Source organism: Castor canadensis, chromosome 7 (genome assembly GCF_047511655.1).
Source record: "Castor canadensis chromosome 7, mCasCan1.hap1v2, whole genome shotgun sequence".
Classification (NCBI taxonomy): Eukaryota; Metazoa; Chordata; class Mammalia; order Rodentia; family Castoridae; genus Castor; species Castor canadensis.
This window is the reverse complement of record NC_133392.1, coordinates 78,385,046-78,410,941: the sequence shown is the minus strand read 5'-3', so window position 1 is coordinate 78,410,941 and position 25,896 is coordinate 78,385,046. Positions and strand designations below refer to the sequence as shown.

The following is a 25,896-nucleotide window of genomic DNA, read 5'->3' as shown; positions in this document are numbered from 1 at the left end:
CTCTCTGCAAATGCCATATGGGAAGGGATGTCCAGGAGGGGTTGGACATATAGCATCAGCAGAGCCCCATCCCCAGCTGTGCCTACTTGATGCCAAGTTGTTGGCCTTTATCTCCCCTTTTCTTTAAGTTGAGATATTTTCCAGGTTCCTGTGGGGCTGGGCTATGAGTGGAATAAGATGTGATGTCTCTTAGCTGGACTGGAAGTGTAGCTCAGTAGCAAAGTGCATCTACCCAACATGTTTGAAGTGTTAGGCTCAATCCCCAGCACTATGTAGAAAGAGGAACACAAATAACAACTACCAATACAACTAAACCAAATATAGAAATAAAGTGGAAACCAAGCAAAAACAATAATCTCTACAACAACAACTGAACTGGTGTGGCAAAAATAATATAAACTACAAAGTTAAAAAATGATAAACATAAAATTAAGACTGGAAAATCCTCGAAGAGGTGGGGCAGGATGTCAGATTAGAAGTTTTCTTCATTTGAATCCATGAATGAGAAAACTCAGGGTAACAAAAAAGAGACTATATTCTATAAGGAGAAAGAAAGAGTACTGAGAATCATGAAAGAGGGCCAGGACAAATGAAAAGCAAGGAGAAACAAAAAGACAATGGCAAAATAGGAAATAGACTGCAGCTCCAACTCCAGGTGTTCAGCAGAGAGAAGAAGCTGAAGACACAACCACCTGGTAAGCCAGGCGGCCCTGGCAATAGGCAGACCTAAATGCAGGATAAACCTGTATTTCCAGCAAGCATTAAACTCAGTGCAGCAGTTTAGTGTGACAGTGACTATTCCTGTGTGACAGGGTAGACATTTTCGAGCAGGCATTCTGTTGCTCCCCTTATCTGGGAATAGTATAGCTGACAGCCATCTTGAGAGGGGACCCATTATTTGAGACTGAGGTACTAAGAGATCTGAAAACATGGAACAATAGTGGCTCAGGGAGTCTGGGGCTAGGGAGGGTCAGGCAGTGATGGGAATGGTGTGGACCCGTGCTCTTTGCAAAGTGCTCAGCCTCTGCCTACCAGATGTGTGTGGACTGCCAAGAGGGAATAAGAACTCTGAGCCCAGGTCCTGCAGACCATATGATTTTCCCACCTCTTCTACCAAGGGGTGGGGTGGTTTACTGCTAGGCAGGGTCTAAAAATGGCAAGATTATCAGGCAGAGTGCCTGAGTCCAAAAATTGCTCCCCACACTTTCCAAAACTTTAGGGGAGACACTTCTAGGCTTGGATGCTTGCTTCCCATGGGTGCACAAACTAGGGGGTGCATCAAGTGGGGACCTGTCTGGCCCACAGGTTGTAAAGTTCCTTGTGGTCAGCAGTGGCTCCCAGGATACAAAAAAGGGAAGCTTCTAAAGTGAAATTAGCCCTGAGGCAGGCAATTGACCATTGATCAGTTATGACCTCAGCACCCACATAGCACCAACATATACATTAGGAACTAGTTTTCTTCTGAATAGTAATGGGGGATCAGGCCCAGTGCCCTGAGAAGGTAGATGAATGTTTGGATACCAAGCTACACCCTGAGTCCAATGGTGAGAAACTGCAACTCAACCTTGTCACTACCTAGTCCTGCCTGAACAGTGAGATTAACTCAGCTGTGACTAAAGGAGATTAAGAGCTCCAATAAATAACTTGGCCTCAGATAAACAAGTTCCAATGCAAAACACCAGAAATAGGAAAAACCAAGGCAACATGATTTGTCCAAAACTTAACAATTCCAAAACAAGACTCTGATGATAGTGAAGTAGATAATTTCTCAAAGAATTCAAAAGAATGATTACAAGAATGACCAATGAAATCAAAGAGGACATTAAAAAAACACCTGAATGAATTCTAAGAGAATACAAATAAACAAATAAGCTGAAAAAGAAATAAAGAAGACAATAAAGGATATGAAAGAGGAAATGCATAAACAGAAGTCCTGGAAAAAAATCAAATTGAAATTCTGGAAATGAAAAGCTCAATAAGGACTAGAGGTGTAGCTCAAGCAGTAGAGTGCATTTGCAAGCACAAAGTTCTGATTTCAAACAGCAGTCCCACCAAAAAAATAAAATAAAATAAAAGCTTAATAGGTCAAATAGAACATCAGCATACTGGACCAAGTAGAAGGTAGAGTGTCAGGGCTATACAACAAGGGGGTGAGTACAACAGCCAGACAATGGTAAGGAGACACTATGAACAGAACATATGAGACTTCTGAGACACCATTAAAAGACCCAAAAAGTCAGGAGTGAGAAAAGGATGTCCACTTTCTCAACTCTTATTTCATATAGTTTTGGAAATCCTAGCCAGAGCACTAATACAAGAGCAAGAAATAAAAGGGATCCAAAAGGAAGAAGTCAAGCTATCCCAATTTGCAAGTGATATGATCCTATACTTAAAAGACCCTACAAACTCACACACACACAAAAAAACCTCTAAGAAATCATAAACTCCTTTGGCAAAGTAACACAATACAAAGTTAATATACAGAAATCAGTATCCTTTCTATACATCAACAATGAACAAATTGAGAAAGAATACAAGAAAATAATTCCATTTACACTGACCTCAAAAAATAATCAAATACCTAGGAATAAACTTAACAAAGAATGTGAATGACCTCTATAAGGAAAACTACAAACCATTAAAGAAAGAAATCGACGAAGACTACAGAAGGTGGAACAATCTCCCATGCTCATGGATTGGCAGAATCAACATAGTAAAAATGGCCATACTACCAAAAGCAATCTACATGTTCATTGCAATCCCCATCAAAATCCCAATGACATTCATCACAGAGATTGAAAATTCGACCCTAAAGTCCGTTTGGAAGCACAAAAGACCATGAATAGCCAAGGCAATATTGAGCAAAAAGAGCAATGCTGGGGGTATCACAATACTTGACTTCAAACTATACTACAGGGCCATAACAATAAAAACAGCATAGTACTGGCACATAAACAGATATGAAGACCAGTAGAACATAACAGAGGACCTGGATATGAATCCACACAGCTACACCCACCTAATTTTTGACAAAGGTGCCAAAAACATATGGTGGAGAAAAGACAGCCCTTTCAATAAATGTTGCTGGGGAAACTGGGTATCTGCCTGCTGAAAAGTTAAACTAGATCCATGTTTGTCACCCTGTACAAGTATCAACTCAAAGTGGATTAAGGACCTTAATATCAGACCTGAAAACCTTAAAGCTAATATAGGAACAATAGGCATAGGCAAGGACTTTCTCAGTAAAACTCAAGCAGCTCAGCAACTAAGGAAAAGGATCGACAAATGGGAGTATGTGAAATTAAAAAGCTTCTGCACAACAAAAGAAATGATCTCTAAACTGAAGAGTCCACCTACAGAATAGGAGAAAATCTTTGCTAGCTATACATCAGAAAAGGGGTTGATAACCAGAATATATAGGAAGCTCAAAAAACTAAACTCCCAAAAAAATCAGTGACCCAATAAAGAAGTGGGCAATTGAACTGAACAGAACTTTTTCAAAGGAAGAAGTCCAAATGGCTAAAAAACATGAAAAAATGCTTACCATCCCTGGCCATAAAGGAAACGCAAATTGAAACCACACTAAGATTCCACCTCACTCCTGTTAGAATAGCTATCATCAAGAACACCACCAACAAATGTTGGCAAGGATGCAGGGGAAAAGGACCCCTCATACACTGCTGGTAGAAATATAAGCTAGTAGAACCACTATGAAAAACAATATGAAGGCTCCTTAAAAAAATCTAAACATAGATCTGCCATATGATCCAGCAATACCACTCTTGGGGATATACCCAAAAGAATGTGACACAGGTTACTCCAGAGGTACCTGCACACCCATATTTATTGCAGCACTATTCACAATAGCCAAGTTATGGAAACAGCCAAGATGCCCACTACTGATGAATGGATTAAGAAAATGTGGTATTTATACACAATGGAATTTTATGCAGCCATGAAGAAGAATGAAATGTTATCATTCGCAAGTAAATGGATGGAACTGGAGAACATCATTCTGAATGAGGTTAGCCTGGCCCAAAAGACCAAAAATTGTATGTTCTCCCTCATATGCGGACATTAGATCAAGGGCAAACAAAACAAGGGGATTGAACTTTGATCATATGATAAAGCAAGAGCACATTTGGGAGGTATGAGGATAGGTAAGACACCCAAAAAACTAGATAGCATTTGTTGCCCTCAACACAGAGAAACTAATGCAGATACTTTAAAGTGACAGAGGCCAATAGGAGAAGGGAACCAGAAACTAGAGAAAAGGTTAGTTTGAGAAGAATTAATTTAGAATGTAACACACATGCACAGGAAAGCAATGCGAGTCTACTCCCTGTATAGCTATCCTTATCTCAACTAGCAAAAACCCTTGGTCCTTCCTATTATTGATTATACTGTCTCTTCAACAAAATTAGAGATAAGGGTAAAATAGTTTCTGCCAGGTAGTGAGGGGGTGGGGGGAAGAGAGATGGGGCGGAGGGGTAAGGGAGGGGGTAAGGGGAAGGGGGGAGAAATTACCCAAACCTTGTATGTACATATGAATAAAAGAAAATGTGGTGTTTATACACAATGGGATTTTACTAGCCACAAAGAAGAATGAAATTTGTCATTCACAGGTAAATGGATGGAACTAGAGATCATCTTAAGTGAAGTTACTCAGGCTCAGAAGGCCAAAAGCCATATGTTCTCTCTCATATGTGGAATATAGACCTAATACAAATGCAGCAATATTATGGGACATGGGTTACACTAAGGGGAGGCCATGAACGGGAGGGATAGGACAAGGGAAGGCAACCAAAAGCTTGAATGTGGTTGATATGCTTATGGTACAGGAATGAATATAGAAATCTTTAACTAGCCAGGGCCACCATAGTAAGGGGACTAGGGAGAAGTGAAGAGGACTGGTAGAGATGAATCAGTTGGGGTTGTAATATATACATGCATGGAAACAACAAAAGGAAACTCTGTGTAGCTATATTTATCTCAAACCACAAAAACACCATATTCTCTTTTTATTTTTTATTTTTCTTCTACAAAATCAGAAAACAGGAGGGCAGAACAGGTTCTGCCCAGAGGGGTGGGGGGGGGGTGGCACCAGTGGGAGTGGGGGAGGTGGCAGGGAAAGGGGTAGGAGGATGAATACAGTCGAAATAATGTATATACATGTATGTAAATGCAAAAATGGCATCTGTTGAAACTGTTCCAGGAATCAGGAAAGGGGGAATGAAAGAGAGCAGTAAAGGGGGTGAATTCAAGTATGATATTTTTGATACATTGTAAGAACCTTTGTAAATGCTACAATATACCCCTACCCAGCACAATCAAAAAAACAAAAAAAAAAGAAGAGAAATCAGTAGCCTTTCTAGATACCAACAATGAAGAGACTGAGAAAAAATTCAGGGAAACAATCTCACTTACAATAGCCTCAAAAAAATAAAATACCTAGGAATGAATTTAGTGAAGGAAAAACCAAGAGCTTTTCAATGAAAACTATAAATCACTAAAGAGAGAAATAGAATATGACATCAGAAGATGGAAAGATCTCCCATGATTGTGGATCCACAAAATGAACATTGTGAAAATGGTTATATTACCAAAAGCAGCCTACATGTTCAAAGCAATCCCTATCAAAATTCCAACAGCATTCTTCACAGAAGTAGAAAAATCAATCCTAAAATGTATATGGAAACACAAAATATCTTGAATAGCCAAAGTAATTCTGAGCAAAAAAGTCAACACTGGAGGTTTCACAATACCTGGCTTCAAACTATACTAAAGAGCTATAACAAAAGAACTGCATGGTACTGGCATAGTAACAGAGATTAAGACTCAGACTTAAATTCAAACAGCTACAGCCAACTGATTTTTGACAAAGGAGCCCAAAACACAAGATGGAGAAAAGACAGCCTCTTCAACAAATGTTGCTGGGAAAACTGGATATCCACATGTACAACACTGAAACTAGATCCCTTTCTCTCACCCTGTACCAGTATCAACTCAAAGTGGATCAAAGAACTTATTATAAGGCCTAAAACTGTGAAATGACTATAATACACTGGAACATATAGGCAACAACTTCCTAAATAGAACTGCAATGACTCAGCAACGAAGAGAAAGAATGGACCAATGGGACTGCATCAAACTAAAAGGCTTCTGCATAGCAAAAGAAATAGTCTCTAGACTTAAAAGACTTTCCACAAAATGGGAGAAAATCTTTGCCAGCTATTCATTCAGTAAGGGATTAATATCCAGAGTCTACAGGAAGCTCAAAAAAACTCAACCCCCAAAGAGTCAACATCTCAATGAAGAAATGGGTGCATGAATTGAATGGAAAATTTCAAAGAAAGAGGTACAAATGACTAATAAATACATGAAGAAGTGCTCAACTTCCCTGGCTATAAAAGAAATGCAAATCAAAACCACACTAAGATTATATCTCACCCCAGTTAAAATGACCATCTTCAATTGCAAAAACAACAAATGCTGACAAGGATGCAGTGAAACAGGAACCTTTATACACTGTTGGTGCAAATGCAAATTAGTATAACCATTATGGAAAGCAGCATTGAGATTCCTTAAAAAGCTAAAAATAGAAGTACCATACGAATGTAATTCAGGATACAATGGAGACACCATGTTTATCGCAGCACTGCTTACAACAGCCAAGCTATAGAAACAAACTACATGCCCTAACACTGATAAATGGATCAAGAAAATGTGATATACATACATAAAACAATAGAGTTTTACTCAGCCGTAAGGAAAAATGACACCATGTGGTTTGAAGGTAAATGGATGCAATTGGAGGACATCTTGTTAAGTGAAGTAAGCCAGGTTCAGAAAGACAAATGCAGCATGTTTTCTTTTATATGTGGAAGAAAGATTCAAAAGACAAACATATACACAAAAACAAACATTATATACAAATTTATATGTAAAACATGTTTATAGCAGAACTACTTTATGGAACTCAGGGGAGGAGAAAAAGGAAAAGAGAGTAATAGTCAACACAACTGAAATACATAACATTTGTACAGGTAGAGGATATAAGGATATGTATTGAAAGTTGTTGAATAATGGTGAGGCAGGAGGTAAGGGGTAAGGGAGAGTAATGGAAAGGGCAGAACTGACCAAAATTCAACTCACAGTGGGTATACAATGAGAAACCCTTTTGAACATTGATTAATTAACATTAATTAATAATAAAAGACATGACTGTAAAATAGGTACAGTGGCAGGGGAGGTAATTTTGGGAGGGAGAAGGGTAAATGGAGATGAAGGTGAAGGAAAACAGTTGATGGGGTTCATATACATATATGAAATAGAACAATGAAACCTCTTTAATTGCTTTAAATAGGATGAGGAGGGGTCAAGGCAGGGAGATGGTGAGGGCCATCTAACCAATGTACAATGTAAACCTATTCAAAAATCTCACAATGAATCCCCCAGTACAATGAATATACCCTAATAAAAATTTTAAAAACACCAAACTACAAATTGGGGCATAGAAAAAGAAGAAGAAGAGGTGCAAGCTAAAAGCATAGAAAACATGTTCAATAAAATAATAGAAAACTTCCCAAACTTGGGAAAGAGATGAAATCCAGGTACAGAAGGCTTTCAGAAGACCAAACAGACAAAACCAGGGAAGAACCTCTCCACATTATATTATAGTCAAGACACTGAGTATACAGAACAAGGAACGAATACTGAAAGTTCCCAGAGAGAAGCATCAAGTCACACATAAAAGTAAACCTATCAGAGTGACAGCAGATTTCTCAACAGAAACTTTAAAAGTAGGAGATATAGAATGATGCATTTCAAGTCCTGAAAGAAAATAACTGTCAACCTAAATTACTGTAAGAGGTAAACCTATCCCTTATAATTGAAGGAGAAATAAAACTTTCCATGATTAAAAAAAAACTAAATAATTCATGAAGAAAGGAAGATAAGCACAACAATGAAAATATGGGAAAGAATAAATCACACCAGGCAAGTTTATAAGTAAATGAAGATTAGGGAAAAATCAAACATTACACAAACAACAAAATAACAGGAATACCTTTCAATAATTACTCTGAATGTAAATCATATCAATTCTCTAATCAAAGACACAAGACTGGCAGATTAGATTAAAAAGCAAGACTCAACCATTTGTTGCCTACCAGAAACTCATCTTACTAGTAAAGAAAAATAACACTAGTAAAGGCTAAAGTGCAAGGATGGAAAAAAATTTTTCCAAGCACATTGAGCTTGAAAGTAAGCAGGAGTAGCTACATTCATATATGACATAGCAGACTTCAAGCCAAAATTAGTTAGAAGAGACAAAGAAAGTCACTTCATACTGTAAGAGAATTATGTATTAAGAGGATAGAACAGTTTTAAATACATTGGACACACCCAATTTCATAAAACACTAGTGGACTCAAAAGCACAGACAGACCCCAACACAGTAATAGTCTGTGACTTCAATATCCCACTCTCACTGATAGGGAATCCAGAAAAAAAAATCAGCAAAGAAACATCAGAATTAAACAGCACTGAAGATCAAATGGAATTAACAGATAATTATAGATTACCCCAAAGGCCACAGGATACATCTTCTTCTCAGCAGCCCCCAGAACTTTCTCCAGAATAGAAATAAAATATAAGACTTTATAAAGCAAGTCTTGACAAATACAAGAAAATTCAAATAACTTCTTGTATCTTATCAGAATACGATGAAATAAAAGAAATCAACATCAAGAGAAACTAAAGAAAATATATAAACACATATAAACTGACCAATTCAATTCTGAATGATCACTGGGTAAATGAAGAAATAAGGGAGGAAATCAGAAAATTCCTAGAATCTAATGGAAATAAAAAACTTATCCAAACCTTTGGGAAACAGCAGAGGAAGTAATAAGAGGAAAGTTTACAAGCTGTGAGTGCCTACATTAAAAAAATCAAAGAGATCTCAAATCACCTAATGATACACCATAAGCTCTTAGAAACATAAGAACAAGTCAAATAAGCTAGTACATGGAAAGAAATATTAAAGATCAGGGCAGAAATTAAGGGAGACTAAAAGAATGATACAAAGAATTAATGAAAGAGGTGATTTTTTGAAAAGATAAACACTGATTGACAAATCCTTAGCCAAAGAACCAAAAGAAAGAGGGAGAAATAAGTTAAGAGATGAGAAAGGGAATATCAAAAGAAATACAACTAAAATTCAGAAGATCATAAGGGAATATTTTGAAAACTTTTTTTTATTTTATATTTTGAAAACTTATATACCAAAACACTGAAAATCTAGAAGAAACATAAATTTTTAGATGCACATGACCTGCCAAAATTAAACCACATGCTTATAAACAACTCACATAAACTATAATGATCAGTGAGCTTGATGTGGTTATAGAGTCTCCCAACAAAGAAAAACCCTTTTACTGCAGGAACTCACTGCTAGATTCTATCAGACCTTTGAAGAAGAACTAATATGAATGCTCCTTGAACTATTCCATAAAATAGAAAGACAAGGAATGTGACCAAATTCATTCCATGAAGCCAGTATTAGCTTGATTCCAAAACTGGGTAAGTACACTACAACAACAAAAGTATAAACCAATTTTCTTGATGAACATTAAGACGCAAAAATTTTCAATACAATACTTGCAAACAAAATTCAACAACACGTGAAAAATATCATGATCAAGTTGGTTTCATTACAAGGATGTAAGAATGGTTCAACATAAGCAAATCAATAAAGATAATATAGCACAAAAACAGAATAAAGGCCAAATCATATCATCATTATCTCAATAAATGCAGAAAAACACCTTTGACAAAACTCAACATCTCTTCTATAAAAGCTCTGAAAAAACTAGCAGTAGATGGAATGAATGTCAATATAATAAAAGTTACAATATGACAAACCTATAGTCAACATTGTACTAATTGGGAAAATCTGAAGGCATTTCCCCTAAAGACAGGAGTGAGATAAGGGTGTCTACTCTCTCCAACCTTATCCAATACAGTGCTTTATTTCTTAGCCAGAGAAATGAGACAAGAGAAAGAATAAAAGGGGTCAAATAGGGAAGGAAGAAACTAAATTATCTCTATTTGCAGATGATATGATCCAATACTTAACAGACCCTAAAGACTTTGCCAAAAAAACTCATAGATCAATAAACATTTTTGGCAAACTAGCAAGATATAAAATCAACATAAAAAATCAGTAGCTTTTCTATATACCAATAATGAACAGAAGAATGAAAAAGAAACCAGGAAAATAATCCCATTCATAAAAGCAAAAATAAAATACTTAGGAATAAATCTAACTAAGGAAGTGAAAGACCTTTACATGAAAACTGCAAAACCTTGAAGAAAAAAACTAAAGACACTAGATGATGAAAAGATCTCCCATGTTCAAGGACTGGCAGAATTTTGTGAAAATAGCTATATTACTGAAAGCAATCTATAGATTTGATACAATTCCCATCAAAATTCCAAAGACATTCTTCTCAAAAATACAAAAATCAATCCTAAAGTTCATATGGGAGCATAAAAGGCCTACTATAGGGAAACACTTGTAGATACAGGCATATAAGACTCCAGCAGCTCAAGAAATAAGAACAAGAATTGACAAATGCGACTGCATCAAATTAAAATGCTTCTGCACAGCAAAGGAAACAATTACCAGAATGAAGAGATAACCTAAAGAATGAGAGAAAACCTTTGCCAATTAATCATTTGACAATGGTAATACCAATAATATACAAAGAACTCAAAAATCAAACACCAAAAGAACAAATAATCCTATCAGTAAATAAGCAAATGAACTGCTTCAAAAGAAGTACTAATGGTTAACAAATACATAAAGAAATGTTCAACATCCTTATTCATAAAGGAAATGCAAAGCAAAACATCACTGAAATTCCATCTCATCCCAGTCAGAATGTCTACCATGAAGAGAACAACCAAACGCTAGTGAGAATGAAAGGTGGAAAAGGATCCCTTATCCACTGTTTCATGGAATGTAAACTGCAGCCACTATGGAAAGCAGTATGGAGGGTCTTCAAAAAACGAAAAATAGAACTACCTTATGACCCTGCTATGCCACTCCTGGGCATATTTTCTTAGGAGTGTAAATCAACATACAAGAAAGATACCAGAGCACCCATGTTTACTGCAGCTCTATTCACAAAAGCCAAGCTATGGAGTCAGCCTAGATGCCCTTCAACTAAAGCACGTATAAAGAAAATGTGGTATATATACCCAATGGATTCTTACTTAGCCATAAAGAATGAAACTATGTAATTTACAGAAAAATGGATGGAACTAGAAAGCATCATTTTAAGGAAAATAAGCCAGACCCAGAAAAACAAACATTGTATGTTTTGTCTCAGATGTAGAACCTAGACCTAAATAAAAATGACATTAATATAAAAGGGGGACTTTGGGGGGGAAATCCTTCTGAAGGGCGAGGCAAAAAGAGAAGATGATGGGGGCTGAATTTGATCAAAGTGTATTTTATGCAAACATGCAAATAATGAAAATCATTAAAATGGCAAGGAAAAGGGGGATGTAAATATGATCACAGGCATGTACAAAAATGCCATAATTAAACCCCTTTGTACAATTAATATATGCTAATAAAAAAGAAAACAAAGCTGAACTCAACTTAAAAGCATTACTTAAAAAATGAAAAAAAGGGAAAAGTTTTGGAAAAAGAAAACTTATAATATTCAAAAAGAGAGCTAGAGATGTAGCTCAGTAGTGGAGCATTTACCTAGCATGCACAATAAAAAGAAAAAATTCAAAACTAGAAAAAAGAAAGCAGGAAAAAGGTAGAAAATGAAAGCAGTAATGTAAAGCATAAAATTTTGAATATTAAAAGACTAAAAAAAGAAATGGATGGATAAATGCATGCATACATATGCTAGATAGAGATACATAGCTAGATTGATACATACATACAGTTTTCAGTGGCATAAAGTTTTCAGTGAGTTGTTTCAGTGGCACTCTTCTGGGATCAAACTGGGTCATAAGGCAGTTGTCCAGAGAATGTAGTAATGTTTAAAGGGTTCCAGGGGACAGGAAAATGTAAGGGCTTTGTTTCTCAAAATCTCAAGTTCCCACCTTCCCTTCTCAAGATGGCTCCCCATTAGACACTAATGAATATATGTTGGGAAGTGCAGGGAATTTCTCTTGCACCAGTCCATTTTGCAGATCCCAAACAACTGTATTCAGACTGCCCTTCTGCTTTGTGCCCATTTCTATGTTAGTTGTGCTTACCAGGTCTGTGCTGCCACATTCTCAGTGCTGAGGCACTCCCTCTTACTTTGCTCCTCTTTAGAGTCTCTGAGATTCTCCAAGACTCTACTGTTGAACTTCAGCATGTTCTCAGTCACCTACCTCATTGAGCAGGTACTCTCTAGGAGTTCTGATTCCAACAAATGAAATTTACTGCTGATGTTACTAGTTCAATAACGCATGACAGATTCGAATATTTACTGGATATGCTTCTAATGTGCCATCTTGTCCCTCTTCATAATACACATTTGATAAATATTTGAACTTATCATACAGTATCAAACCAGTAGTGTCAATAGCAAACTTCATTTGTCTCATGTATTTATCCATCATCATTTTGATGGCTTAATGGTAGCAAAGTTTTATCACTGTGTTAGTTTTTCCATTGCTGCGATAAATACCTGAGAGAAACAACTTAGATGGAGGAAAAATTTATTTTGGCTTATGGTTTTAGTGGTTTCAATCCATGGGCACTTAATTCCATTCTTCCAGGGCCACAGTGAGGCAGAATATCATGGTTGGGAGCATGTGGTAGAGCAAAATTAATCACCTCCTGGCAGCAGGAAAGCAAAGAGAGAGGCAGGAAGGGACCAGGGACAAGGGACAACGTATATTGTTCCAGGACACACTCCTAGTGGCCCACTTTCCCAACCAGGCCCCATGTTCCAATATTATCATCAAGGAATTAATTCATTGGTTAGTCAATGCCCTCAAGAAAACAAAAACAAAAACAACACTTCCAAAAGCAAATCAGCCAACAATTAAGCTCCAACACATGAGCCCTCAGTGAGCATCAGAGAGTCACAATAATCATGACAATTTTTTTTGTTGTTTTGGTGTTGGGGATTGAAGCTATGGACTCACACATGATGAGTTGCACTGTACCACTTAGCTACACCCCTGGGTTTAATCACAATTTTTTTTTTTTTTTAGCTCAGGGACTCTGAGAAATGTTCTCAACCATTAATATCAAACACTGAATACTGAATGCCTTTGGAAAGTAGTTTTTAGTTTGGACTTGATAATGTTTCTTAACAATCAACCTAAAATTACAAAATAATACTTATATGTGAAATTTATATTTAAATCGACGAGTACTGCTTGAATCACATGCAATAAGAAGCTGCAATGCTGCCTGTGCTTTCAAAAATCTAAACAAAGATCTCCATTCCCACATAAATTTGCAACAATATATTGTTCTGTGCTCAATCTATAGGTCTAGTAGAGGTTTTCATACCTCCATGCAAGTTTAAAGGAAATGTCCGTATTCTGACATCCATTGCAATGTGCAATGGAGAAGCTTCCACCTGTCTTCAACTGGAGGTGATTAATCTGCAATACAATGACATGCTACAGAAAAACATCAAGAGAAAATCTAATAGAACTCTATAAATGTCTTCCAAGGATGAATATGCTCAATTAAAGTCATATGCTGCACTGACATCAATGCTTGGCAATACTTACCTGTGTGAAGAAAACTTTCAAAGATAAAGTACATTAAACTCGTATTACAAGTCACCATTAAGTGGTGAGCTTGTACAACTGACCTTGCAAATTTGATGGGCAGCACTAACTTTCAACCACAATCATGTAAAATACTCCCATAAAAAAGAATTCTATTTTTCTTTTTCTTCTTTTTTTTTTTTTTTTTGTGGTACTAGGGATTGAACTCCAGGTCTTACATTAGATAGGAAAGTGTTCTACCATTTAAGTCATGCCCCCCAATCTGAATTTCATTCTCCTTATATAAACAGACCAATATAATTAAAATGTATTCAATTATTCTATTTTGAATTTTATAATAATTTTGTGGAAATTTGTTTCTCTTGTTATGTTCCTAAACACAGTAGAGAACAGTCACTATGCATTTGTTACAGTTAGCAATCTGTGGCCACACACACACAAAAAAAAAAACGAGTGCAAGCTCTCTGCCACATACATTCTGTGGTGGGCAAAATCCTAAGGGAATGTCTATGATTCCATACCTTTGGTGTTCATACCTAGGATAATTTGCCCTTTAGTGTGGGCATTACCTATGACTGGCTTCTAGCTAACTGAATATGACAAAAGTAAAGGGATTTTGCAGAAGTAATTCATTTTGCATTCATTTTGAGTATATCAAAAGGAAGCTGTGAAGAGCTTCTAGCCAACAGCCAGCAAAAAAAACAGAGCCTTTTGTCATTTAAGTTGGAAGAAATGAATGAATTATGCCAACAATGAATATAAATGTGAAAGCAGATTCGCTTCCTTAAATCAAGCCTCCAAATTAGAATATATTCTTGCTGACAGCCTGTGGGACACTGAGCAGAGCACTAGTTGCACTGCCTAGACTTCCCAGAGCTGCTCTCCAGACAAGCTCTTTTTCCTCTGAATAGTTTTATCACTAGACTTTTACTTATTTTGTAGGTTTCAATTAAGTTACCTGTAATACTTTTCCTTCTTTTGTCTGTTTGGCAAAACCTTGCTCCTCTTTTAAGGTCACTTCTCAGAGGCTGTCCCTAACTCACTACCTTTCAGGTAAAACGAAGGCTCTCATGTTTTCCCAGAGATCATGATACCTTTTTATAACACCACCAGCATTATGGCACCAATACTACTAATAGCAGATTGCATGCTCCATGAAGGTGGGGACATCATATTTATAATACCAGTGCCTACCTTGATGACTAACAATAAAAGCTCAGTAAACATTTAATGAGTTAAAGGAGAAAAAGACTCATAGTAAATTGGGATATATAGAAACTTAGAAGTTATCTTGTCTAATTCTCATTTTTCTACTGGCTCATAAGTATCTGTAGGATTTTCCCTTCTGATTTTAGAATATTACAATTTCTTTCCCTTTTAAAGAATAGTAAAACAAAAGCAAAGAACCAAAGAAATTTACCTATCTTTCATCTTTAAGTATCAGAGTTAAATATGAAAAAAAGATACCAGCTTTAAGTTTACCCTTCCTGTTATGCCACAGTAATAACATACTTTTTTGCAAGACTCTAGAATCTAGTAGGCATCTTAAGAGTTTCACAAAAGTAACAGAAACAAAACTTTGTTATGAAAAAAAACCTTACCATATAAAGAAACTTCAACATTAGAAACTACTCTAAATATCAATCACATGAAGGATAATTTCAGAATTACATATTGAGGGAGGGCATGGGGAGAAATGCATGAAGTTTAGTCAGTCTTGTTAATATACTAGATTATTTTGACAGGTAAACGAAGATTTATGAAGCAGATCATACGATATTCTCCTTTTCTAACAGAGAAATGCAAATGAAAACCTATTTACCTTAAAGATTCAGATAATGGTGTTAAAGTGCCATCTCCCCTATCTACTACACGAAAGAAATTCAACTGATCTCCTTCTCGATAAACCAAAAATGTAACTTGTTTGTTGCAAGTCTTCTCCCAGACCTCATCTCGACTGGAATCCATGAACTCAGCCATCTGCCTAAGTGGATCTTCCATAGGAACTACAAATGGAAAAATTGATAAATAAGATTTCAATTCACATCAATGTTTGTGCATCTTGGTACAGTAACAGGATATAATGCACTATAATTGAACAACCACCCTGAACATATAATAAATACACGATATCCTCCTTTCTATTCTTTTTGTAGTTTTTATAGTAACACAGCATTCTCTAAATTGTATTCAAGTGAAAGAAAAATTGCATCATTATATTGCTGTGTCCAAATACAGGGCTTTTTTTCCCTATGCCATTAGAGTCTATATGTTTGCTGGTTATTATCTGTGGTCATTTTCACTTAACATATTCTGCTTCCTCTATTCTCAATTACTGACTCCATCAATCAATAATTTAAAAACAGCATAAAAAGAGAAAAAATAAAAAACAAAAAAGCATAAATACTACTTACTTTAGGTCAAAACACACACAGTTAGGAGACATATTAAGAAATGAGAAGCAAGGCGGCAGGGCTGGCGGCATACAGTTCAATGGTACAGCATTTTGTCTAGCATGCCCAAGGCCCTGGACTTGATTCCCAGGGTGGGGAAAAAAAGGCAAGATTATATAACAGCTGATTCTTCTTAAGAGTTGTTCTTTCTTGTGAAGTTAGGTAGTCAAAAGTACACTGTAGCTCAGAACATGAGGAGGCCACTTAGCATACTAAAACTGCAATGTTTCTGTATGCTGTTTCTGGAAACACTCCTTCCCAGACCCCAGTTGTTCTGGTAGGTGTCCATGTGCACAGTCAGAGCACACAGAGGTACACAGGCTAACTGGTGCAACTCTGAAACCCCCACAACTGACAGGCTCCAGTGGTCTGGTTTTGTCCTTGGACAACAAAGGTGTTGCAGCCACCATTATATCCTGGTGCAGCCACTGACTTTACCAAGGTGGTGGGGGATGTGCTTCAAAAGATTATTGGCTATAGGATAAATGTTCCAGAAGCTCTGAACCTGACTTTGAAATCTAAGTAAACAGTTTGGAGAAAAAAGTTCTCTCCCAAAGACATTCTCATGTCATGCTATAGAAATATTTTTCCCAGCTGCATAACTTTCATCTACTTGTTAACAGAATCAGAGTGCTCTACTGACTTAAAAAGAAGTAGCACCAACAGAAAAATACTAAACTCTAAAAGGAACATGGTAAAAACATCAGGTGTTCATATTCTAAAATTAATGCTACTACTACTAAAACAAAAATCACAGAAATTAAGATTGTTTAGTTTACAAAAATAATTATTTGTTTTGATTGCTCTTTCACAGGCATAAAATGTATAAATACTGGAAGACATTTTTCAAGTAATGAAAAATTACTTTGAGACACCTATATAGCCCAGGCTGGCCTTGAACTCTAAATCATTCTGCCTCAGACTCCCAAGTGCTGGGATTACAGGTACACCTCATATACTCAGAGCCCCTGTTAAAAGTTTATGTTCCACGTTCCACATTACATTACTAGGAAGTCAAAATTATGGCACCAATTGTTTTAGGCATTGCTACTGCCAGTACTACAGCCACATGAAAGCCTTTCTTAACTCAGTATAGGGTGCCTTCCTCAGGTTGGTGCAGAGGTTGCCTGTGTGTGCACATCTTTTTGTGTGCATGAAAAGTCATTTAGATTTTATCAGCTAAAAACAATGCATAAAGAGTTTATGATATGATTTAATTTTAGAAAGGAAAGTGTTTGTGCCTATGTTGCTTGCTTGTTTGACTGTTTTTCTTTTTTTTGAAACAAGGTCTCACTCTGTAGTCCAGGCTGGGCTTTAACTCAGATACTCCTGCCCCAGCATCCCAAGTGCTGGACCATCACATGCTCCACCATGCCCAGCATCCCATGCTGTTTTGACAATGGCTATTTCAAAAATGATTTTAAAAGCAAAGTACTACTAGAGCTCACATGAAAAAGGTACTTTCTAAGTGATAAGTTTGAAATAATACATCTAAATTAGCTTTAAAAACTTGTTTTCTCAAATATAGTATGGAGATCCCTAAATCTGGGTCCAGTTTTTCTTTTTCACAAAGTTTTTAATGACGTGGTGAGCAACATCAAACTTTTAATTTTAAAAATGTTGATTCGATAAAGCCAAAATTATAAAAAACTTAATTTTAAATAAATGAAAAGGTAAGTTCTAGTTGCTGATTTTTCAATTAACAAACATGGCACAGAAAGTTGTAGGAAAAAATATTATGAAGAAGCTTTTATTTCAAAGCTTCAACTACCAAAAGGTAGTGACAACTCTCATTTTCATTTAAATATATATGTACATAAAATATATACATACATATATGTTCATATACATATACAATATACACATACACACACACATACAGAACTCAGTAACTACAGACAGTTGACACTCATCCTCATAAACAGATCAAATTATTTTAGACCTAGTAAGAAAAAGTAGATGTGCCCTAATTAAACACTCTGGTTTAAAGACGTTATAAAACATAAATAAATAGCCAGCTTTAAAAAATTTAACACAACAGAATGCGTTAAATCACATGCCTTTAAACACTATGTAATTTGATCTTAAATGATGGCTTAGCAGACACTTAGGGTTCTTACAATACCCTTAGAGTCATTACTATGCACATTACCAATTATCAGATAAAACAATTTCATTCTAATGATCAGAAAGTCCTTGATGTCAGGAGTGCTGGTTAATCAGCTCTAACATTACCTTCATTTTCTTGAATATATGAAAAATAGTTCAACAGCTCTTAGTTACGTAAAAATACGGCAATAATCCTACTTTTAAACCAAAATTATTAAACATAGGGATATTATTTGACATGAGGAAGCAAACAAACAGTGGAATCCATAGTTATAACCTTTGGTTATCTGGTTTGTGAAGTATCAAGCAAATCTGAAGGGTTTCCCCAAAATGAGCTCCAAAGAGCAGGGATGCTCTGAGTAGTTGCCTCTGCTTGGTGGAGATTCATGTGACACACCTGAATTAGAGGCCGATGAAAACACTCTCAGCTCTTCCTGTATTTGGAACCTTCTTGTTAATCAAATCTCCACCCATGCCATCTTTTCCAAGGCCCCTCCTACTATCCTACTTCCACAGACCTTATCACATTATCCGGTCTATTTCCTGAATAGCACTACAACCATTTGAAGTTACATCAGTCCTTTGCACATTTATTAGAGGCATACTGGAGGTCATGAAGCCAAGACTTTGTCTCCCATGTTTATTGTATTTGGGACATGGCACTCAACATCCAGTAGATGCTCACTCTGCATTCTGTTGAATGAATAATGAATGAATGGACTCCAGAGCCCACCCACATTCTGAGAAGATTCAACAGGATCATGAAAATATCCATGAAATCCAGTGCATCACATCAGGTAAACAGGCAATTTGGAAATTTTCCATAGCAACATTATTATAGAAATTGAAGACTCAAGAGATTAAAAAAGCTTCAAGACTGATATGAACCTGAACACAATAATAACATAGTATTTACACTATGCCATTCCATTTTTCCTTCCATATACTGATAAGGCTTATTTTTTATTTCTACTTGGACTGAATCTGAAATATATTTTAGAGTTCCAGCCTTTTTATGACCTAATTATAGAAAGGCAGCTTAACAAACTGGAGGCTATAAAAACATTAACTGACTTGAAGAATGCTATTGTCAAATTGCTCGAATAATATGATTATTAAATAGCTTTAATAATATACCTTACCTTTTCTTGTATTTATAGGTCCACCACGCATAGCCAAAACCAGCTTCAATGTACAACCTTCTGAAATGCTGTGAATAATTAACACAAAAATAAACTCTAATCATCAAAATACATTCAGTGTTAAATGAAACACTAATTAGTGCTGGTTTATTAGGCATAGTACCTACTCTTTAAAATGTAAAGAAATACAGCAATATGAGTTAATGTAAGATGCTAATGTATTCACTTAAATAATGAAATTTTAAAAGCTCTCACAAGCCTTAAATATTATGTGAAATCCCAGAAAAAAAGTACTGTTACAGGACCTCTGTGATCCTGTGGTTTAATGCATAATGAAAAGGAAGCCCAGGGAAGAAAAGAGGCTTGCCCAACACCCAGTGTTTTAGAAAATAGCAGATCTATTCAAACAGAAAAACAGCAAATATACCAAGTCTCCCAAATCCCAGTACTATTCCACGCCACCTCCTACCCTTCTTAGGAAAAGAGTAATAAATTGTGTGAGAAGACAGAGAAAGTCAAGAAGTGTATTGGTAATCACTGGTGTACATGTTGTCACTTGGTAATGCTTAATGAGAAAACTCTTGGGGGAAAGCAATTCTCTCAGGCCCCAAACTCTTGTGAAAACAGAAATAAAAGGAAGATGGATACATGGGAATAGGCCAATATTCAAAGAAAGAAGCAATGAAGACAAGATGTAAACAGGAAGATGCAAAAGACGGGACAGTTAAACATGAAAATTTAAAAGGTAAAGTACAAGTATCAGAGGACAAAGATGGGTTACCAAGCAAACACATCTACAGTTGAGAACTCATAATGAAATCTAGAATCAGAGTTATTCAGGAGAGATATGACCCAGGGATTCAGAAGAAAAATACCGGTATATGGAGTCATAATACTGAATGGTATAGAGCAGCTAATATGCAACTGCACTCACTTGTAATCATTCAAGCAATAATCATCTTCAAGTTCCATGTTATTCCAAATTAAATGCTGCTGACAGATGGGAATACCTTAGGGGAAAGACGATAAAATGAACTGTTGAGAAATTCAATAGCATCTCCAAAACACCAATTTCATTAAATAACTAAATGTACTTATAAATTAAACACACTTCTAAATTGAATATGAGGTGCTCAGTTAAAATTTACAGAATCATAGGAAAAAATCATGGTGAAAAGTAGATGAAATCTAATCCTTTTACTTTTTAAGAGTATGTTTTAGTAACTTTCTGGCCCTAACAAAAATATAAAGGCAGATCCTATACTTTAGCGTAACAATTCTAATTTTTTATACACTGCACAAATTTGGGTTATATTAGTCAGGAAGTAAGCATTATCTACTTAATAGAAAACCTAATGGATACTGATAAGATGAAAATCTTTTTTCAAATGTCTCACATTCTGCTATCTCAAGCTGCTTTTGTTTATGATACTATGAAATACGTGAATCTGAATAATAACAATAAGCACTATATGTGTTACCTTTTATGAATACAAGCTGGGCACTGCTGTATGCACATGACCTATGTTATAATTTAACCGCAACAACCTTGTAAAGTGAGCATCAATAGAACTTCCCACTTCACAGGGGATAACACCCAAGAACAGTGAGATTAAGTGACATACTGTGTGTATGAGGTGGATCATAGGTGTGACTGCTGCCTCCAGAGACTGCACTCAACCTTTATGCTGAAAGCAAAAGTAGCTCTCTGATGAATGTTTCCAGTGGTGTTGGCTGTTAATAGAACTGAATACCTACTAAATGCTCAACAAATATTCCACACAGAGGTTTAAGATGTTTACACACATACATTCACACATACATACACACACATATCTACCAGATGGAATATTCTTTTGCTTCTAGCTAAAAGAGAATGCACATAAAGAAATTATTTCACTCTAAGCTAGAAATTATTTCACTCTGAAAGTATTTTCATATTTAAAAATTTTAAATGGAAGAAAATAAACTTTCCAAAGACTTCATCAGTATAGGCAGACAAAGCAATATTGTTAAGTAACTGTTAACATTCAGTCAGCACTGTGGAGTATTATTTTGTAATGTAAACTTTAGAGATGAATTAAAAAGATAGTAGCAACACTGCTCACACCCAACTACTGTAATTACTTTTAATAGACTTATCCATCATTTGGCAGGCTAAAAAAATTACTTTTTTTAATTTAAAAATTTGGTGGCAGACAACACAACATAGAACTAAATGTCCAAGGCTGACCTCAGATCCAATAGTCACTTGAGTTGCTAGATGACTTTGAGAAAGCCATCAGCTTCTGTGAGCCTCAGCACTTCTTTCACACTGAAAGACTATTGTTTCTCCCTACTAGCACTTCAGAATCTCAAATACATAAAACAATCCAACTAGGCTTTCAGACAGATTTTGTTTGCTAAATGTGGCAACCCTAATTAAAGAATGGCCTTTTGCCTTTAAACTGAAACTCTTTTCTTATATTACTAAATACAGATACATTAATTTCTATAAAGCAAACATTCCCCCTGCTCCCCCGAAAAACAGACTTTAGCTATAGAAATTTTCTTCTCCAGAGATCCTCAGAAAACCTTTGAAAAAATTCAATATCCATTCATTATATTTTAAAAATTCAAGAAATAGTAATTAAGAAATAAGTATTTTAAGACTTATGCTAAATAAACATGAATATATATATAGTACTAAATAGTCTGAAAGGCAGTATGTTATGTAATTGGGGAACACTAGGAATACTGCTAATAAGACCAAGAACAAAGCAAGAATGACCACTATTTATCCTAGTGTTGAACACAGTGATAAAGATATTGGTCAGTGTAACAAAAAAAGAAAAACCAGTTAGAGGCAAAAAATGGTTAACAATTTAATAGTGAAACTATTTCTATTGCATATAATAAGATAAACATAACTTATCTGAAAAACCTTACAGACTCCTTTATAAAAGTAAAAAATCATTCAGTAAAAGAACATAAAGTTAACATACAAATATCAGCCTTCAAATAAATAATAAGCCACTAAAGGAGACAATGGTAGAGAAAAATCTCTTTTACAACAGCAATAAAGAAAATTTGGTACTTAAGAAATATTTCTTAAAAACCTGCTCAAATATCTAAAAAGAAAAAAATTAAATATATCTACATAAAAGTGGCTTGAAAATTGTGTTCTTAGAATGATTAAACATAAAACTGTCAGTTCTGCCTAAGCTAATTTATATGTTTAATACATGGCATTAAAAATACCAACTTAAGAAAAAACCAAACAACTTTTGAAAGAGACAAGGTGATACTGAAGTTAAGTGGAAAAACAAATAAGAGTGGCCAGAAAAAAATCACTACAAAAGAAAATCAATGACTACCAGCTCCAGCAGACATGAAAACATACTCTCAGGCCTCTGTAATTAAAACTGTGGTTCTGACTGACACATAGAAAAACCCTAGAAATAGATGAGAGTACAGATGATAAAGGCAGGCTCTCAAATGACTGAGGCCAATATAGACTTTTTAAATAAATAGTGTTGGAACAAGTGGGTGGTCATGTGGGAAAAGATAAAATTAGATTCACACTTAATGTCATATATAAGAAATTCCAAATGGACTAGAAATATAGATGTGAAAAATGAAACCACATAAGCTATAAGAGAAAACATGGGCAAGTTTCTCAATTGGTGTAGGGAAGGACCTTCTACCCTATTACTCAAAATCAAAAGACAACAAAAGACTGACAAATTTGCTTTAAAAAAATTTTTAGCCTAGCATTTTTTAATCCATGCCTATAATCCCAGCTACTCAGGAGATAGAGATAGGGAGAACTGTGGTTCGAGGCCAGGCGAGGCAAAAAGTTTCCAAGATTCATCTCAAAAAACAAGGTGGGTATGGTAGCTCAGGCCTGCAAACCCAGCTATGCATGAGGTAGATGTAGGAAGATTGTAGTCCTAGGCCAGCTCCAAACAAAAAACCTGAGACCCTATCTTGAAAATTAAAGCAAAAAGCACTGGGGTCATGGCTGAAATGGTGGCGTACCTCTGAGTTCAACTCCAGTACTACCAAGTAAAAATAAACCAAGGGCTGGCAGAGTGGTTCAAGTGGTAAGAGTGTCTGCCTAGCAAATATGAGGCCCTAAGTTCAAACTCCAGTGCTCCCCAAAAATAGAAAGAAAAAATCAAAAAATTAAAAAGGGCTGAGGGTGTGACTCAAGTGCTAGAGTGCCTTGCCTAGTAAGTGACCTGAGGTCAAACCCCTACACTGCAAAAAGACAAATAAACAAAAAAACACATGAGACAAGTTTTTAATTACATGAGAAATGCATGTAAATAAAATCAAAAGACAACTGATAAACTAGGAGAAAATATATATAACATATACCACAGACTAATATCCTAACATATCACGAACTCTTAAAAATTTTAAGACAAAGACCAAAACACAGTAAATAGGCAAAAGACATAAATAAGCAATTCACCATAAAAGACAAATGGCCTTTAAAAATTATGTATAAAATGTTCCAATTTCAGTCATAATTAAAGAAGTCCAAATTAAAACAACATAATAGATTGGCAAAAATTTAAGGTATGACAACTCTTTTCTTATGGGTAACATATGAAAATGTTATTGTGAGAACACTACAACCATTCTGAAGAGGAATTTAATAATACCTAACAAAACTTCATATGCATTTTGCTTTTGACCCAATAATCTCAATTTTAGAAATCTACCTTTAAGATGCCTATGTCATACAAAAACACGCACAAGGTCATTCATTAAAGCACCATTTAAAATTGTGAAACACTAGAAACAGTCTAAAGGCCATAGACAGGAAAACAGTTGAACAAACTGTGATATACTCATACCAGCCAATCTATACAGATATAAAGAGAAATGGTATAAACAAAAATGAGCTTGGCATAGTGGTGTACACCTGTGATTCCAGATATTTAGGAGGTTGAGGCAGAAGAATCACAAGTTTGAGGCCAGCTTGGGTAACTTAGTGAGACCTTTCTCAAAAATAAAAATTTAGCAAGTGGGTGGTGGTGGCAGGCTAAGTAGCTCAGTGGTAGAGCATTTGCCTAACAAATGCAAACAAGAAAAAAAAAAAGAGGATGGCTTCATCAATTTGATGCAATATACAGGATGCATTATTAAATGTAAAAAACAAAGTACAAAAGACTTCCCTTAGTATGATGTTATCATACATATTTAGAAATACGACGATATATAAAACACACAAATATCTTCCCATTTTGGCATGCAGGTGGAAGGACCCAGTTAAAATGTGAGGCCTCCAGGTTCTACTTTGGCATGTAAGGCTTGCTAGAATTGCTACCCATTAGAATAAAAGTTAACAAGCTAAACAAATGGAAAAATCAACAACTCTTCTTGGATCTGTCAGAGAAGGAAGGTCTGAGGGCAAACTGCTACCCCAAAAACTGGAGAGAAAGATGAGTACAGAAAATTACAATCCAGCTGCAGAAATTCTTGCATGGAACCAGTGACAAGGTATGCATGCCTCAACTGTAGCTACTGGAAGTTAGGTACAGACATGCCTGACAGAAACTACAAGGGGACTTAGTTGTGATGGTGTATTTCCAACATTCTTGTGAGTTTTACCATGAGGGACTCAATTAGGTTCTCACAGTGAATAAAAAGCTTCATGCTTCTGACACGAAAGAGTAACCATTTTGAAATATGCCAGAGAATTCTGGTTTTTGTTTTTGTTTTTTCAGTTTTGAAGCTTAAACTCAGGGCCTTGAAATTGTTATGCAGGCACTCTACCACTTGAGCCACATCCCCACCCTTTTTTGCTTTAGTTATTTTTCAGGCAGGGTCTCACTTATTTTTTTTTTTTTGCCTAGGCAGGCCTGCACTGTGATTTTCCTACCTTCAGCCTCCCACGTAGCTAGGACTATAGGAACAGGCCACCATGCCCAGCTCATTGATTGAGATGGGGGTGTCACTAACTTTTTGCCTGGGATGGCCTTGAATTGCAATCCTCCTGATCTCTGCCTCCTGAGTAGCTGAGGTTACAGACATAAGCCACTGTGTTTGGCTGGGAATTCTGTTCTTAATAAGGCCTGCCCTCAGAAGAAACTAGCTAATTAGAGCCTAAGATTCCAGGGTTTTTATTAGAGTCTAACTGACCTGAGGTCAGAGAAATACCCAACTCCAGCTCTCTTATGCTGCTTAACACCTAAGGAGGGAGGTTTGGGAAGTTGAAAAGCACTGGTAAAACACTCCAAAGGCATGGTCTCATTACCTAATCTTAGACTATAGAATGCTAGGGAAGAGATTTTCAGAGTGGATCAAAAAACAAGACCCAACTACATGTTGTCTGAAAGAAACCTACTTTAGCTGGGTTTGGTAGTGCACACTTGTAATCTCGGCACTTGGAAGGGAGGGGCAGGAAAATCATGAGTTCAAGGCCAGCA

The 25,896-nt window shown here is 36.0% G+C and overlaps 1 protein-coding gene across 13 annotated transcripts in view; it reads right to left on the bottom strand.

The window, feature by feature from the left end:
* Zfand4 (zinc finger AN1-type containing 4) overlaps positions 1-25,896 on the bottom strand; it is a 101,382-nt gene that overhangs the window by 20,700 nt on the left and 54,786 nt on the right. For 10 of the 13 annotated variants that reach the window (XR_012449791.1, XM_074079433.1, XM_074079436.1 and 7 more), the window contains 3 exons: positions 20,409-20,484; positions 19,475-19,542; positions 15,593-15,776 (listed from right to left, as the gene is read on the bottom strand). Coding sequence is in view for 10 of the 13 variants with exons in the window: in XM_074079433.1 (XP_073935534.1) it covers positions 15,593-15,776; positions 19,475-19,542; positions 20,409-20,484 (328 nt within the window). In the remaining 3 variants the exon portion in view is untranslated. Of the gene's footprint in view, positions 1-13,543; positions 13,621-15,592; positions 15,777-19,474; positions 19,543-20,408; positions 20,485-21,099; positions 22,380-25,896 lie in introns of those variants that run through there. The other 3 variants (XM_074079442.1, XM_074079446.1, XM_074079444.1) reach the window with 3 other exon arrangements.